Below are 14993 nucleotides of genomic sequence, written 5' to 3'. Positions count from 1 at the left end.
GATGTTTTTGTGGTGATTTTGGCAGATAGTTTCCAAGTCCAGTTGTACAGTTTATATCCTTTGATAGATGTTTTATGTGACTGTGTAGCTCAGGGGCTTCTGGTTCTGTGGAAGAAAAGGATTTTGATGGAATTCTTTAGACAAAGTTAACCAAACATGGTTATCAAGAATTAAAATGAGAAAATAAGTCGTTGTTGCAGTTATCTGCCTTGTCAGATTCATTACTGTGTTTTAAAAACTTTATCCTAGGAAAACACAACAACTTCTTTTGTTGGACGTTTTCAGTTTCCAATTTTTCTTTATGTGGAGTAATTCTATATAGGACACTCTTGTATATAAAGCCTTTATGTTAAAATCCACTGCAGTAGGTCAAAGAGTGAACATTTTAAAAGTTTTTTGTATCAGTATTGACAAATTGCTTCCCAAAAGTCTTAGGACAGTTTTTACTCTTGCCCAGTTTACTGTATCTTTGTCAGCATCGGGCATCCCAATTTATAAAAATTCACCATTTGGATTAAAATGAAATAATTGTGGGGCACCTGGGTGGCTCAGTCGGTTAAGCATCCGACTTCAGCTCAGGTCACGATCTCACACTCCGTGAGTTCGAGCCCCGCGTCGGGCTCTGGGCTGATGGCTCAGAGCCTGGAGCCTGCTTCCCATTCTGTGTCTCCCTCTCTCTCTGCCCCTCCCCTGTTCATGCTCTGTCTCTCTCTGTCTCAAAAATAAATAAACGTTAAAAATAAATAAATAAATAAATAAAATGAAATAATTGATTCATTTTGCATATCTTCAGTGACTAGTGTGATTGAATGTTCTTCCATGTTTATTAGCTGTGAATTGTCTTTTTGCTTGTTTATACTTTTCTTACTTTCTTTGAAGACAATAGTCTTTTATGTCACTTGCCTAGGATGATTTTCCCAGTTGATGTGTCTTTTATTTTGGATGTTAGATGTTTCATTATCTATTTATTGATTGTAAAAGTAGTAGATGTTAATTGTAGGAAAATCCAGAAAAGCACAAAAATGAGAATAAAAATGCTACTGCTCAGAGATAACCACTTATAACATTGGCTTTTAGTCTCTCTAGTGTTTTCTGTGCTTGTGCATTATTTCACACAATTCAAAGTTTCTTTCATAAGGTAGCAGCTTGTTTTTTATTCTAAGTTTCTGTGAACATTTTCACTGCCTTCTACGATATTTCCCCCCATTTATAAAAATTTTATTTTGGAATAATTATGGATTCACAAGTTGCCCAAAAACCGTACAGGGTGGTGTCATGTACTTTTATGCTCAGTTTCTCCGAATAGTAACACCTTGCCATAACTATATAAATGGCCAGCAAATTGATATTGTTACAGTCCACAGAACTTACTCATATTTCACCAGTTTTACATACAATATGATTTTAAGGCTCTGGGATAGTCTTTATATGGCTGGACTACAGTTATTGAACAGATCCTCTGTGGTTGGTGTCTTAGTCCATTTGAGCTACTATAACAATATCACAGACAAGGTAGCTTAAGAAATTTATTGCAGATAGCTGCAGTAAACCTAGGAGTGCATACATCTTTCAAAATAGTGTTTTCATTTTCTTTGGGTAAAGACCCAATAGTGAAATTACTGGATCATATGGTAATTCTATTTTTAAAAGAATGTATACTTTTAAGGCTTTTGATAAACATTGCTAACTCTTAGAAAAACTGTATGAAATGGGGCGCCTGGGTGGCTCAGTCGGTTGGGCATCCGACTTCGGCTCAGGTCACGATCTCGGGGCCCAGGGGCCCCGTGAGTTCGAGCCCCGCGTTGGGCTCTGGGCTGATGGCTCAGAGCCTGGAGCCTCCTTCCGATTCTGTGTCTCCCTCTCTCTCTGCCCCTCCCCCGTTCATGCTCTGTCTCTCTCTGTCTCAAAAATAAATAAACGTTAAAAAAAAAAATTAAAAAAAAAAAAGAAAAACTGTATGAATTACAGCAATGAACCGTTTGCTTCCTTTTATACTTGTCAAAATGACATTAAGTAGTTCAATAGGTAAAAATGATACCTTGCAGTTAACTATTCCTGTTTGTCCTTTGTACGTTTTCCCTGGAACAGGAAGACCTAGTTTTTCCCTTTCTCGAGCCCAGTGCTTTGCTTTAGAACACATATGTAAATAAACTATTATTGTGGTTAGCAAAATAGAGGTGTGTGCAAATAATAAGAGGGAAAGAAGAAGTAATGACCAAAGAAATGAAGTCAGATGCCCAAGATTTGTAGAAACTATAAGGAGTTATGGTAGAGTAGACATTACGTCTTTAAAAATGAAGAAGCTGGAGGGACTCCTGGATGGCTCAGTCAGTTAAGCGTCCACCTTCAGTTCAGGTCATGATCTCGTGGTGTGTGAGTTCGAGCCCCACGTCAGGCTCTGTGCTGACAGCTCAGAGCCTGGAGCCTGTTTTGGATTCTGTGTCTCCCCTTCTCTCTCTCTGCCCCTGCCCCACTCATGCTCTGTCTCTCTCACTCTCTCTCAAAAATAAATAAACATTTTAAAAAATTAAAAAATAAATAAGTGAATAAAATGAAGAAACTGGGGCCAGTAATTGCATAATTACTGGATGGCAGAATAAAGTTAATTTTTTTGTTGTTATACCACACTTGTCTTTCAGATGTTGGAATGACTCTCAATTTAGCTTCATGAAGACAATATTGATACTTTTTTTTTTTAAGAAATATTATAAACTAGATGTTCTGGAAAAAACTGACAATATTGGTTGAAATATTTTTTTGAATTTTTTTTTTCTAAGTTTGTGTATTTTGAGAAAGAGTACAAGTGTGCGAGTGGGGGAAGGGCAGAGAGCTAGAGAGAGACTCCTAAGCAGGCTCCGCCCTATGAGCACAGAGCCCAATCAGGGGCTCAGTCATGACCTGAGTTGAAATCAAGAGTTGGACACTTGGGGCGCCTGGGTGGCTTAGTCAGTTGAGCGTCTTTGACTCAGGTCATGATCTCACACTCCTAGGTTCGAGGCTTGCTTTGGGCTCTGTGCTGACAGCTCAAAGCCTGGAGGCTTGCTTCGGATTCTGTGTCTCTCTCTCTCTCTCTCTGCCCCTCCCCCACTTGCACTCTGTCACTCTCTCCCCCTCTCTCTCTCAAAATAAACATAATAATAAAAAATTAAAAAGAGTTGGACACTTAACTGACTGAGCCACCCAGACACCCCTAAAAAAGTTTTTTTTTATTTTTTTATTATTTTTTTAACGTTTATTTATTTTTGAGACAGAGTGTGAACGGGGGAGGGGCAGAGACAGAGGGAGACACAGAATCGGAAGCAGGCTCCAGGCTCTGAGCCATCAGCCCAGAGCTGGACGCGGGGCTCGAACTCGCGGACCGCGAGATCGTGACCTGAGCTGAAGTCGGATGCTTAACCGACTGAGCCACCCAGGCGCCCCAAAAGTTTTTTTTTTTTTTAAAGCAGTGCTTTAAGTTGGCAAGAAAGCAAATGAAGTCTTCAGACCAAAAATAATTAAAAAGTACTCATCCAAAGAGGTAAGCAGGTCATAAATGTAGAGCTACCTTTTTTTTTTTTTTTTAAACGTTTATTTATTTTTGAGACAGAGCATGAACGGGGGAGGGTCAGAGAGAGAGGGAGACACAGAATCTGAAACAGGCTCCAGGCTCTGAGCAGTCAGCACAGAGCCCGGCTCGGGGCTCGAACTCACATACCGTGAGATCGTGACCTGAGCTGAAGTCGGACGCTTAACCGACTGAGCCACCCAGGTGCCCCTGTAGAGCTACTCTTAATGCATCTGTTGGTTCTTACTGGCCCAGAGCTTTGGTTTTAATTGGCAGTGCTTAGAGACAGGACACATGGTAAAAAAAAAAAAGGGGGGGGGGGAGGGCCGGGGGAGAGTGAGCTTTCCCAGAGAAAAGGAAACTTGTCAGGTTTAGCTGTGACTCTGGATTGGTGAGGCAGAGGTATTCCCTAGTAATTCTAACCACAGATGTTCTTTTTGCAAAGTAGAGCTAAAATTCACACAAGTTGTTACCCAAAAAATCATGTTGAAAATTAAAGGAATACCAGATTGGTAGTTTTATAAACTGTGCAGTCATCTAACAGAGGGAAAACAAGTCCTCTCCTAAAGAGCATATTTAAAAATTTTTTTTAATGTTTGTTTATTTTTGAGAGAGCATGAGCGGGGGAGGGGCAGAGAGAGGGAGACAGAATCTAACGCAGGCTCCAGGCTCTGAGCTGTCAGCACAGAGCCGACATGGGGCTTGAACTCAAGAGCTGTGAGATCTTGACCTGAGTCAAAGGCGGACACTCAACCGACTGAGCCACCCAGGCGCCCCTAAAGAGCATATTTTAAACATAATGCTCAAAATTCCCACAAATAAAGTTCCAAGGAAAATGGACTTACAATATAAAATCATAAAGCACGTAAGTCATAATGAGCATGATTTAGCAGAAACAACATCACAAAATCAAACCCTCAAAGATTGCAGATAGTGAATTTATCAAGTTCAGACTATAAAATTAGAATAATATGCTTAAAGGAAGGAAGATACTGAAAAGATGATCAGGAAACAAAACATCAGATTTGATAAAAGAACCAAAAAGAACTTCAAGAAATGAAAGTTATAAAAAGAACTTATAAACTTATTGGAAAAGTTAAGTTCATTTTAGAAGTAGATGAAGAGAGAATTGATGAAATGGAAGAAATATAAATTGCTCAGGATGTAATTTCTTGAAAGACAAGGAAATGGAAAATAGGAAAGACAATGATACAAAGAGAGGTGGAACATAGTATGAGAAAGTACAAAATATTTTATTGGCATTCCAGAAGGAAGTAATAGAGCAGGTAGGTGGTGGAGAGGCAAAGTTTGAAGAGCTATACCTGGGAATTTACAGAGTTGATGCATCAGATTTCAAAAGAGCACAGTGAATCCTAAGTAGATTAAATAAAGAATTTCACACTTAGACTGATGATTGTAAAACTGGAAATCAGCACTGACAAAAATTGAGCAAAGAGAGATTAGGAATGATAGCTAGACTAATAGCTGGTTTCTGATCAGTAACAGTACAAAACAGAAGGCAGTGGGGATATCTTTAATAACCTGAAAGGGAATGTGTGCCTAGTAAGAATTCTTTTCACCAAAAAAAAAAAAAAAAAAAAAAAAAATTCTTTCTATAGCAGAGGTAGAGGGTAAAAATATTTTCAGGGAGGGGTGCCTGGGTGGCTCAAGTCTGTTGGACATCCGACTTCGGCTCAGGTCATGATATTGTGGTTCATGGGTTTAAGCCCTGTGTTGGGCTCTGTGCTGGCAGTTCAGAGCCTCGAGCCTGCTTCAGATTCTGTCTCCGAAGCTCTCTGCCCCTTCTCCCTCCTGCCCCCCTCAAAAATAAATAAACATTTAAGAAAATATTTTCAGGGAAACCACAACTTAAAGAGTTTACTACAAAAAAATTTTTTTTTTCTGAATGATGTCTTTGGTGGAGAAGGAAAGAATGATGTTCAAAGATTTTCATCAGCATTTATGTAACTTTAATAAATATTGACTGGTATAAAAAATAATGGGATATATTACATATATACATACAGGCACAAGACGTGTAAAATAGTCTTTGATGTTAATGTACTAGGCACTATAACATTTATGCTCTGATTTGAAAAAATGTTTTTTAAGTTTTATATTTTTTATGATTCGAATTTAAGGTAATATTTTAATGGAATGCTTTATAAGGGAAAAAAAACCCTTGATCAGAGTATTGTAGCAGATTGTGTTCCTCTCTAGCCCACGTCTATGTTTATGCACTTTTTGCAGTTGTAATAATCTGTGAGTTGTAATCATTTGTTGTTAATATTAACTTCATACTTAGTCTCTGTATGTCTTTAGTTGGATATATGATTTCTCATTTAATAGGTTATCTGTAAAAGGGAGACACTGATATAAGTACTAATTCCTCCAGAATTGCTTAACATGTTTGCTTTTGTTATTGTGGTTGTGGGTTTTTTTCACTTCATTTTGTGAATGCATTTTCCATTTTGACATTGTCATATTTGGTCAACCCTAGGATGCACATTGTTGCACACTCTAAACTTCTCTGGCAAATGGGATACATCTTAATAGTATTTGATATCACAGTTTTAATATACAGCAATTTTTTCTTTGATTTAGTAGTACCCCTTTAGATTTTATAAAATATGGTCGTGTATCTTTATAATTTTGAATGGCTGTGCAATACTTTACCTAGAAAGTGTATCATAATTTCCCTTGTTCCTGGTTTTTTTGACTGGGTTATTTCTGTTTGTTGGCTCTTACAAATAATGCTAATAGAATATGAGTGCACCATTTTATATAGTCTTATATAGTCTCCAGTAAAGAATGAGTTTGCAAATTTTATGCTAATGTGGGAATTATTTTTAAGTACTTTGCTAATCTAATAGGTGTTAAGTGGTACTTTATTTTCCTACTTGTGGGTATATATGTATATCTTTTCTAGAATTTTCTTAGTCTTTTTTGTTTTTAATCATTAGTTTTGAGAAAGAGCATGAGTGAAGAAGGGGCAGAAAGGGGGAAGGGGAGAGGATCCAAAGCAGGCCCCGTGCTGATAGCAAAGAGTCCAATGCGGGGCTCAAACTCACAAACTGAGAGATCATGATCCAAGTCAAAGTTGGACACTCAACTCACTGAACCACCCAGGCTCCCCTATTTTTAGTTTTTTGTTGTTGCAATTTTGTCATGAAATGTGAGATCTTGACCTGAGGCAAAATCAAGAGTCTGACAGTTAACCAACTGAGCCACTCACAGCCCCAAGATTTTAAGTAATGTCTGCACCCAGTGTGCAGGCTCAAACACACAACTTCAGGATCAAGAATTGCATGCTCTACTGACTCAGCCAGCCAGACACCCCACATTGCTGTTTTTGACGTGGGAAAAATTTCTAAATGTTAGAATTGTTTAGAGTCAAAGGTCTGTATCACAGTGTAGATGGCAATAAGAATTATATACTTTGGAAAATCCTTCTAGGTACCTAAAATATTTGCTCTAAATACATAAAAATAAGCCAAAGATAGGTGAATAGTTTGAATAAATTTTATGACAAATGCAAGTAGATTGGGGTAAAGCAACATTTCTGTATTAATTGTTTATAGAGATATATTTTTTATTGTATAGGTAGCTAAATTTTATACATACACATTCAAGTTAATCTACTTAAAAAGATTTATTGTCAAGTTGAGCCCAATACTTTAAAGTATTATTTAATATTTATTATTAAATTACTTAATATGATTGGGGTTTCCTTCACATTTAAGTAATAGAAAAGTCCATTAAAGAGGTGACTGTGTGGCTCAGTCGGTTAAGCATCTGACTTCGGCTCAGGTCATGATCTCATAGTTCTTGAGTTTGAGCCCCGCATCGGTCTCTGTGCTGACAGCTCAGAGCCTAGAGCCTGCTTCAGATTCTGTGTCTCCCTCTCTCTCTGCCCCTCCCCCACCCACACTCTTGTCTTTCTCTCTCTCTCAAAAATAAAGATTAAAAATAGACAAGTCCATTATCTAAAATTGTAATTTTAATACACTGACTTTTAAAATTTACAAATAGATCTTTTGATTATTTAGCAGGTAACATCTAAAGGAACCGGTTTAAATCCTAATGCCAAAGTATGGCAAGAAATTCCTTCTGGAAATACTGATGCCACTCCAGTAACTCATGGAACTGAAAGCTCTTGGCATGAAACAGCAGCAACATCAGGGTCTCATCCTGAGGGTAAGTCCTAAATATTTCATCAGAACAAATCACATTTTGGTTAAATATATGGTCAAACCAGTTTATAGAACTTTGGGGTACATCTTTTGATTATTTGATTAAATATATTTATAAATGTTTAATAGGCAGTTTGTACACAGTTCTTATTTTTAGTATGAATGGGTTATCACTAGTTTCAAATAGTAGCTGTGTCTTTGGGTCTAGCATTTAACCCACTTATAATATGGTATTTATAAATTAATTTTGATATACCATCATTGGCAATGCTATTTACTCACTGTTTGACTTTGGGTAAATGACTTCTCTGTGCTTGTTTCCTTCATCTGTAAAACAGTAATAATAATTAACTTTTGGCATAGGATTTTCTGAGAATTAAATGAATTAAATGCATGTAGCTGTCTGATACATAAATAGTGCTATATGAGTTTAAACTATTGTTAATCATTTTAGCTTATCCATAAGGGTCAAAACTTATCTCCTTTGGGAAGAGAATTCTTACTAAAACCATGCGGACATTGCCCAACTGGTAGAATTCTTTAAAATCTTACTATAAAAGACATAGTGCCCAGAGTTCCTAAAGATAGGATTTATTGAATTTCTATTTACTTTCATTATATATTTTTTAATACAGGTAATACAGAGCTTTCAGATGATATGTGTAAGGAATACGAAGTAATGTATTCATCTTGTGAAACCACCAGAAATACTATAGGCATTGAAGAATCAACTGATGGAATGATTTTAGGGCCAGAAGATCTGAGTTACCAAATATATGACGTTCCTGGTAAACTTTATGCTTGTATTGGTAAAATGAACATTTGGTAAACTAGTGTTTTTTCCCCTTACAGTTTCTTTATTATTGTTCTAATAAACCTATGGCATGGATCAGTCTGCTTTATTTGAAAAGAACTGTATGGTAATAAAATGTTAGATGATTTTTATAAATACTGTTTTCAAAAGGGCAAACATGAAGATTGTAATTTATTTATTTTTTAAAGTTTGTTTTTTTGAGGAGAGAGAGAGAGCATGAACTGGGGAGGGGCAGAGAGAGAGGGAGACATGATCAGAAGCAAGCTCCAGGCTCTGAGCTGTCAGCGCAGAGTCCGAAGTGAAGCTTGAACTCAGAAGCCGTGAGATCATGACCTGAGGGGAAGTCAGATACTTAAGCAGCTGAGCCACGCAGGTGTCCTGAAAATTGTAATTCAAAAGAATGTTTAGAGAAAAGATCCTGTTTAGGAGAGTGTGAAATTAAAGATAAAAGGGAAAAATAGTCAATATAGTGAAAATAGACCCTAATTATAATTTTTCAGAGTCCCAAGTTTCTTGATCTATTAGTTGGGATCAGTGCAAGTTCTGTCAATTTTCCCATTACTTCTGTCAGTGTGAAATGCATTTATAAATGTGAAATTGCAGGGATTAATTTTGAGAAAATCACAGTATTAAAAACATGGTTCTTCTGCAATTCAACTTGTGAAACATGTTTTTTCACATTTATAAAACTAGCATGGGTTAGTAGTTGCCTGAATTTAAAATGGATGAGATTTAAAAGAAACTAAAAATGGACCATAGACCCCAACTACCTAACAATCTTTCTGACTTAAAGGATCTCTTTGGAAAATACATGTAATAGGGAATACTCTCTTCTATTGCTGCTTTAGTTCTTTGACTTCAGTCAAGGTGTACAAACCTTTGTCCTCAATTTCCTTATTTATTGTAAACATTTGGACTAGATTTCTAAGTTTTGTCAGCTTGTAAGTTGATTCCTGAAGTAGCATGGGTGGTATTTCCATATAATTATTTAAGGTGGTAGGTTCTCCTCCCTACCTGTGGTCATAATATACTTAACCACTGGGTACTTTAAACATAGAGTTGGTTTAAGTAATGTGGCAACCAGTTGGTATTTTAATAGGTTTGCTGTAATGACATTGAAAAGTTAAATGAAGTTCTTGCTTATTTAGCACACTTGGGTGGTTGGATTTTGTATTAGATTGCATATACATGGAAATAGAATGCTTCTTTTTTTTTAAATTTTTTTTAATGTCTTATTTACTTTTGCGAGAGAGACAGAGTATGAGCAGGGGAGGAGCAGAGAGAGAGAGAGAGAGAGAGAGAGAGAGAATCCCAAGCAGGCCTCAGGCTTTCATTGTGGAGCCCGATGTGGGGCTCGAAATAAGGAACTGTGAGATCACGACCTGAGCAGAGATGAAGTGTCGGACGCTTAACTGACTGAGCCACCCAAGTGCCCCTTATATTCATCTTTAATGACGTTAATCTAATATCTAATACTACTTTGAATTTTGAGTAATAAGACAAGGTAGTGGTAAAATCATGCACAGAATTTATTTATCTTTATGCACATTCTGTTGTCTGTACATTTAAAGGAAATTAGCCTAATCACTAATGCTTTTTAAGAAGAGGACAAATTACATGCTTTGAGTGTGTAATGTTTTGTTTAAGATTCTAATGAAAGAGTGATGGTTTTCCAGGCTTGAGTCCTGGGGGGGGAAAGAAAAGTCTTGTTCTGGGTTTAAATAATATAATCATAGAAGGTTGTTAGAGTTGATCTGAAACTTTGGCTGTTTGAGTGTTTTAAATATTCCTAGGGGGCGCCTGGGTGGCTTGGTCGGTTAAGCGTCCGACTTCGGCTCAGGTCATGATCTCACAGTCCGTGAGTTCGAGCCCCGCGTCGGGCTCTGTGCTGACAGCTCAGAGCCTGGAGCCTGTTTCAGATTCTGTGTCTCCCTCTCTCTGACCCTCCCCCGTTCATGCTTTGTCTCTCTCTGTCTCAAAAATAAATAAACGTTAAATATTCCTAGGAAGATAAAGTGCTCTAAAATTAAGAAATGAAAAGAGTATTAAGAGATAGAAGTTTAAGAAGTATAAATAACATCAGATTTAGTATCAATAATACAGATGTGGAGAGATATATACATATATTTCAATTTATTTGTCTAGTTCCTTCAAATTTAGATTACTGTTACTTTTGTTCTTTGAGCTTTCGTTAAAGGAATAAGTAGTATCACATTTTAAAAGTATTTAGGGTAGTATTTTACAGAAAGCCAAGTATTTTTAGTATTCATGGTGCTTTGTTCATTTCTTGATAAAATTTTAAACTGATCTGAAATTTATCTAAAGATAGAATAGATAGGTGGAAAGAAATTAGACTTTGTGCTAATTGAATTTTAAAAATAATAGTTTTGTCATGAATTTTAATTTGTACATACTTTGTAACTTATTCTGAGTCAACAATTTGTAATATTTACCACCTACGGTAATTTGATATTAACTTTTTCCTCTGTTTTCTACCTTCAGGAGAAAGCAGTTCAGCAATTTCTACAGAAGACCTAAAAGAATGTCTGAAGAAACAATTAGAATTCTGTTTCTCCCGGTACAGTATTCATTTGTTTTTAATTGATATTTCTCACTTTTTGCATTGTTCGGTTAGTAGATGTAAAATACCCATGAAATAGAGTGGAAGAATGGTGGTTTTAATTCCCTTCAGTGATGTATTTTGGTATTATTCTTTAATATATTTCTTAACTAGGTTTAAAGATGTAATCTCTAATTGGATATGCAAAAAGGATCTAGTCTTAGTAGGAAGATAATTAAATTACTGGATTGGATTACTTTTGGGTAGGATATTAGATACTTTTCCTATGAACATATTCAGGTTTAGGGTTCTCAAAAAAGTGGGTTATCTCTTAATTTATATTTTTTAGTAGTTGGCTCTTGTAACCTTTGATCATAGAGTTACTTTTAGCAAGATAGGTGGATGGGCATAGAATTTATGTTACCAGTACCTTCTATTAGATAAGGAGTTCTTTCAGGCAGACGTTTCAAGATGTCTTATTTACAGATAATTATGTAGGTATATCTACAGCTTAGATGTCATAAAACTTTAGTATGTAAAACTGCCCTTTTCAAAATAAACAGAAGTTTGGCTATGCATGCAAATGTAATGTTTTCTATTTATCCTGTATATCGTGAGAGGTAGGACCAAGTAAACCAGTTTTTCAAGCTAGAAACCTGGATTTTATCATAGACTTTTTTATACTCTTGACTCACGTTTAATTGATTCTTTATCCTAAATAGCTCCTTTCTTTTCCCCTCCTTTTTACTCTTTGCCTTTATAGTCTAGTACAGGATAAAAGAATAAAAGCAAGAGCCTTCTGTCTTTTCTCTAGTCATTTGTGCTTACAATTCATTTTCTGTAATATACTTGTATTATTTATTTATTTATTTAACATTTATTTGTTTTTTGAGAGACATAGAGAGACAGAGCACAAGTTGGGGAGGGGCAGAGAGAGAAGGAGACATAGAATCTAAAGCCGGCTCCAGGCTCTGAGCTGTCAACACAGAGCCCAACGAGGGGCTCGAACTCACAAACTGTGAGATCGTGACCTGAGCCGAAGTCGGATGCTTAACCGACTGAGCCACCCAGGCGCCCCTGTAATAGTTATTTAAACATCTTCACCTACTAACTGGATAGTTTGTGTATCTGCTTATGTTTCTGAGTTTTTCTCATGCTTCCCTGTCATAATTCCCTGCCTTTTTGCATGTCTTATAAATTTTGATTATATACTGGACATATTAAAAAAGCTAGGAGTTGTAAGTTACGTAATTTTCCCCTCTAGACAAGACTTGAGTTTTTCTTCAGGTAGGCAGAAGCAGATTGATACCTTCAATCCAGTCAGGAGTTGAGCTAGGTTAGTGCTGAGCAGCCACTTTTTTTTTTTTTTTTTTTTTAATGTATTGCACAAGCAGAAGAGGGACAGAGAGAGAGGGGCGGAGAATCCCAAGCAGGCTCCACCTTGTCAGCACAGAGTGCACTGTGGGGCTCCATCTCGACGACCATGAGATCTTGATCTGAGCTGAAATCAAGAGTCAGATGTCCAGCCGACACCCAGGTGTCTCTCAGCCGCTTTAATTAGACTCCCGTCTACCTCTGATTTATCTCTGTTCCTTAGGCATGACCTTTTCAGCCTTTTGATTCAGAAGTTGTCCTTTTCCTGTTACCTTCAGTCCTAAAACACCAAGGAAGATTCAGTCTGTTCTTGAGAGGTTTGAGATTAGCTCTTTAGTCTCTTATCCCGTAAGCTTCCAAACCTGGCAAATGTCTTATGGGGGAGACCTGTCTTGTTTGATGCAAGTTCCTCCTTCCACTGGAACTTGCACAAAACCACAGAGATATTACAGTGCCTTTTCAGCCGGGCTCCCAGTCTCCCATCTTCCTCCTTAGAACTCGAAAACATCATATGGAGGGAAATCTGCATGTTAGGAGCTCCTTTAGTTTCTAATTCATAGTGCCAGTCCTGTGCAACTGCCTAAAGCTCTGCTGGTTTCCCCCTGGTCCCAGATCTGCAAATTCCCTCAGGAACGAAAGAACATCTTTCTGGAATATCATTTTGTCATTGTAGCTTCTCTCTCTTATCTCCAAAAGCATGGTTTTATAATTTAGCTAGTCTTTTTTAGTTGTTGCAGTAGGAGCTCTGGCTTGGCATGATCTACCACGTCCTACTCAGAACTCTGATACCATTCAAACTGGCTGTGCGATTGACATTTGTAGCTCAGCAGAATTGTTATTAATACATATTGGGTATTACTACTCATGAGTAGTCAAATCATATATGGGATTTATATCTATTAATTTGACTTTTGACAAGATAGAGTTTCTTTAAGAGTTTGACACAAGATTTATTAAGAACAGACATGCTGAAGTTCAGAATTGATTTAGGATACAACGCCTTAGTTGTATAAATATTCTGTTTATAGTTGTCTTATTTTTAAGTTCTTAAAGAATATCTTGATGAAGGTGCTATTACTGTGTTTCTCCTTTTATGCTAAAGTGAGTTTAACCTTTACTGATATCTTCTCTATTCTTTTTTGCCCCCCAAATAACCTGTTAGCCAGTAGTAGTAATTACTACTTTATTTTAATAAAACTTGAAGATAAAGGCGTTTGATCCTACTCTTTGCCAGGCAGTAGAGCATTGAAATACATTTTGGGAGCACCTGGCTGGTGATCAGTAGACATGTGACTCTTGACCTTGGGTTGTGAGTTCTAGCCCTGTATTGGGTGTAGAGGTTGCTTAAAAATAAAATCTTTAAAAAAAAAAAACATTTTGAATGACAGAGATCCTTCATGGAACCTGTATTCTGGCTGGAGGAGACAAACATAATAAACCATAATAAATAAACAGCTTAGAAGTATGTTAAGTGATAAGTGCTATGGAAGAAAATTAGAGCACTGTAAGTAAGGGAAGGGGAATCGAGTGCTTGGATGATTTCTGTTTTAAATAGGGTCATTGAGAAAAGGTGGCTTTTAAGTAGAGACTTCTATCTATTTATAACCAAACTACTTCAAAGATCTGATGTGAAGAAGACAGCATGAGTTTGATTTTACTTCATTTTGTTACATAAGGTTTTATGTCTAAGATAGGAGTGTTTATATCTTTTTAAATGTATTTTAAAGAATCTTTTAAATGTTTTAGTTTTAAATTTATTACTGAAATTTAAATTAAAAAATCAAACATAAATGGGAACATTTAGAAATTTTAAATCCTTTACAGTCCAACCCATGGTTAAAGCTATAATTTTTCTCATATGAATATTCTAACATCAGTGATAAAGTGTTTATAAGATGGAACTACACTGTATGTAATATTTTGTAATATACTTTTCAATTTAATATTAAGCCTCTTTCCATGTCAATATAATTCTATAAAGTTCAAAACTTTTTCAGAACTATTGGCCTGATGTATTTGGGGATTCAGAAACTTTCTGGAAGTTGTTAGAGTATCCTGTTGTATATTATGTGTTTTTATAGTTCACTGTATTGTTTTCTGATGGCATGATTTTGTTTTCCTAGACTAAGTGACAAAAATGAATAAGGCACCTTTTCAGGTGCCTTTTAAGAATTGTTTTATAGGACTCTTCTGTTTATTTCTTTCAGAGAAAATTTATCAAAGGATCTTTACCTGATATCTCAAATGGACAGTGATCAGTTCATCCCAATTTGGACAGTTGCCAACATGGAAGAAATAAAAAAGCTGACCACAGACCCTGATCTAATTCTTGAAGTATTGAGATGTATGTAAATCATACCTTTTAGCTTAATTTTTAAAGTCAAAAGGCTGAATATTCTTTTGATTTCTGGTTATGCAGGGTTTTTTGGTTTTGTGTTTGTTTGCCATTTATTTACTTACTTTATTTTAATGTTTGTTTATTTTTGAGATAAAAAGTGTATAAGCCGA

At 36.3% G+C, this 14993-nt stretch overlaps 1 protein-coding gene across 9 annotated transcripts in view; it reads left to right on the top strand.

Moving 5' to 3' along the window:
- The window catches only part of LARP4 (La ribonucleoprotein 4), a 66248-nt gene that overhangs the window by 13481 nt on the left and 37774 nt on the right, over positions 1 to 14993 (top strand). For 6 of the 9 annotated variants that reach the window (XM_019419336.2, XM_019419337.2, XM_019419343.2 and 3 more), the window contains 4 exons: positions 7594 to 7741; positions 8373 to 8546; positions 11054 to 11129; positions 14693 to 14829. In XM_019419336.2, coding sequence (XP_019274881.1) covers positions 7594 to 7741; positions 8373 to 8546; positions 11054 to 11129; positions 14693 to 14829 — 535 coding nt within the window. The remainder of the gene's footprint in view (positions 1 to 7593; positions 7742 to 8372; positions 8547 to 11053; positions 11130 to 14692; positions 14830 to 14993) is intronic. The other 3 variants (XM_019419340.2, XM_053894586.1, XM_019419335.2) reach the window with 2 other exon arrangements.

The sequence above is a fragment of the Panthera pardus genome, unplaced genomic scaffold (genome assembly GCF_024362965.1).
Source record: "Panthera pardus isolate Hobbes unplaced genomic scaffold, ASM2436296v1 HiC_scaffold_6, whole genome shotgun sequence".
Taxonomy (NCBI): Eukaryota; Metazoa; Chordata; class Mammalia; order Carnivora; family Felidae; genus Panthera; species Panthera pardus.
This window is presented reverse-complemented; position numbering and strand designations above follow the sequence as displayed.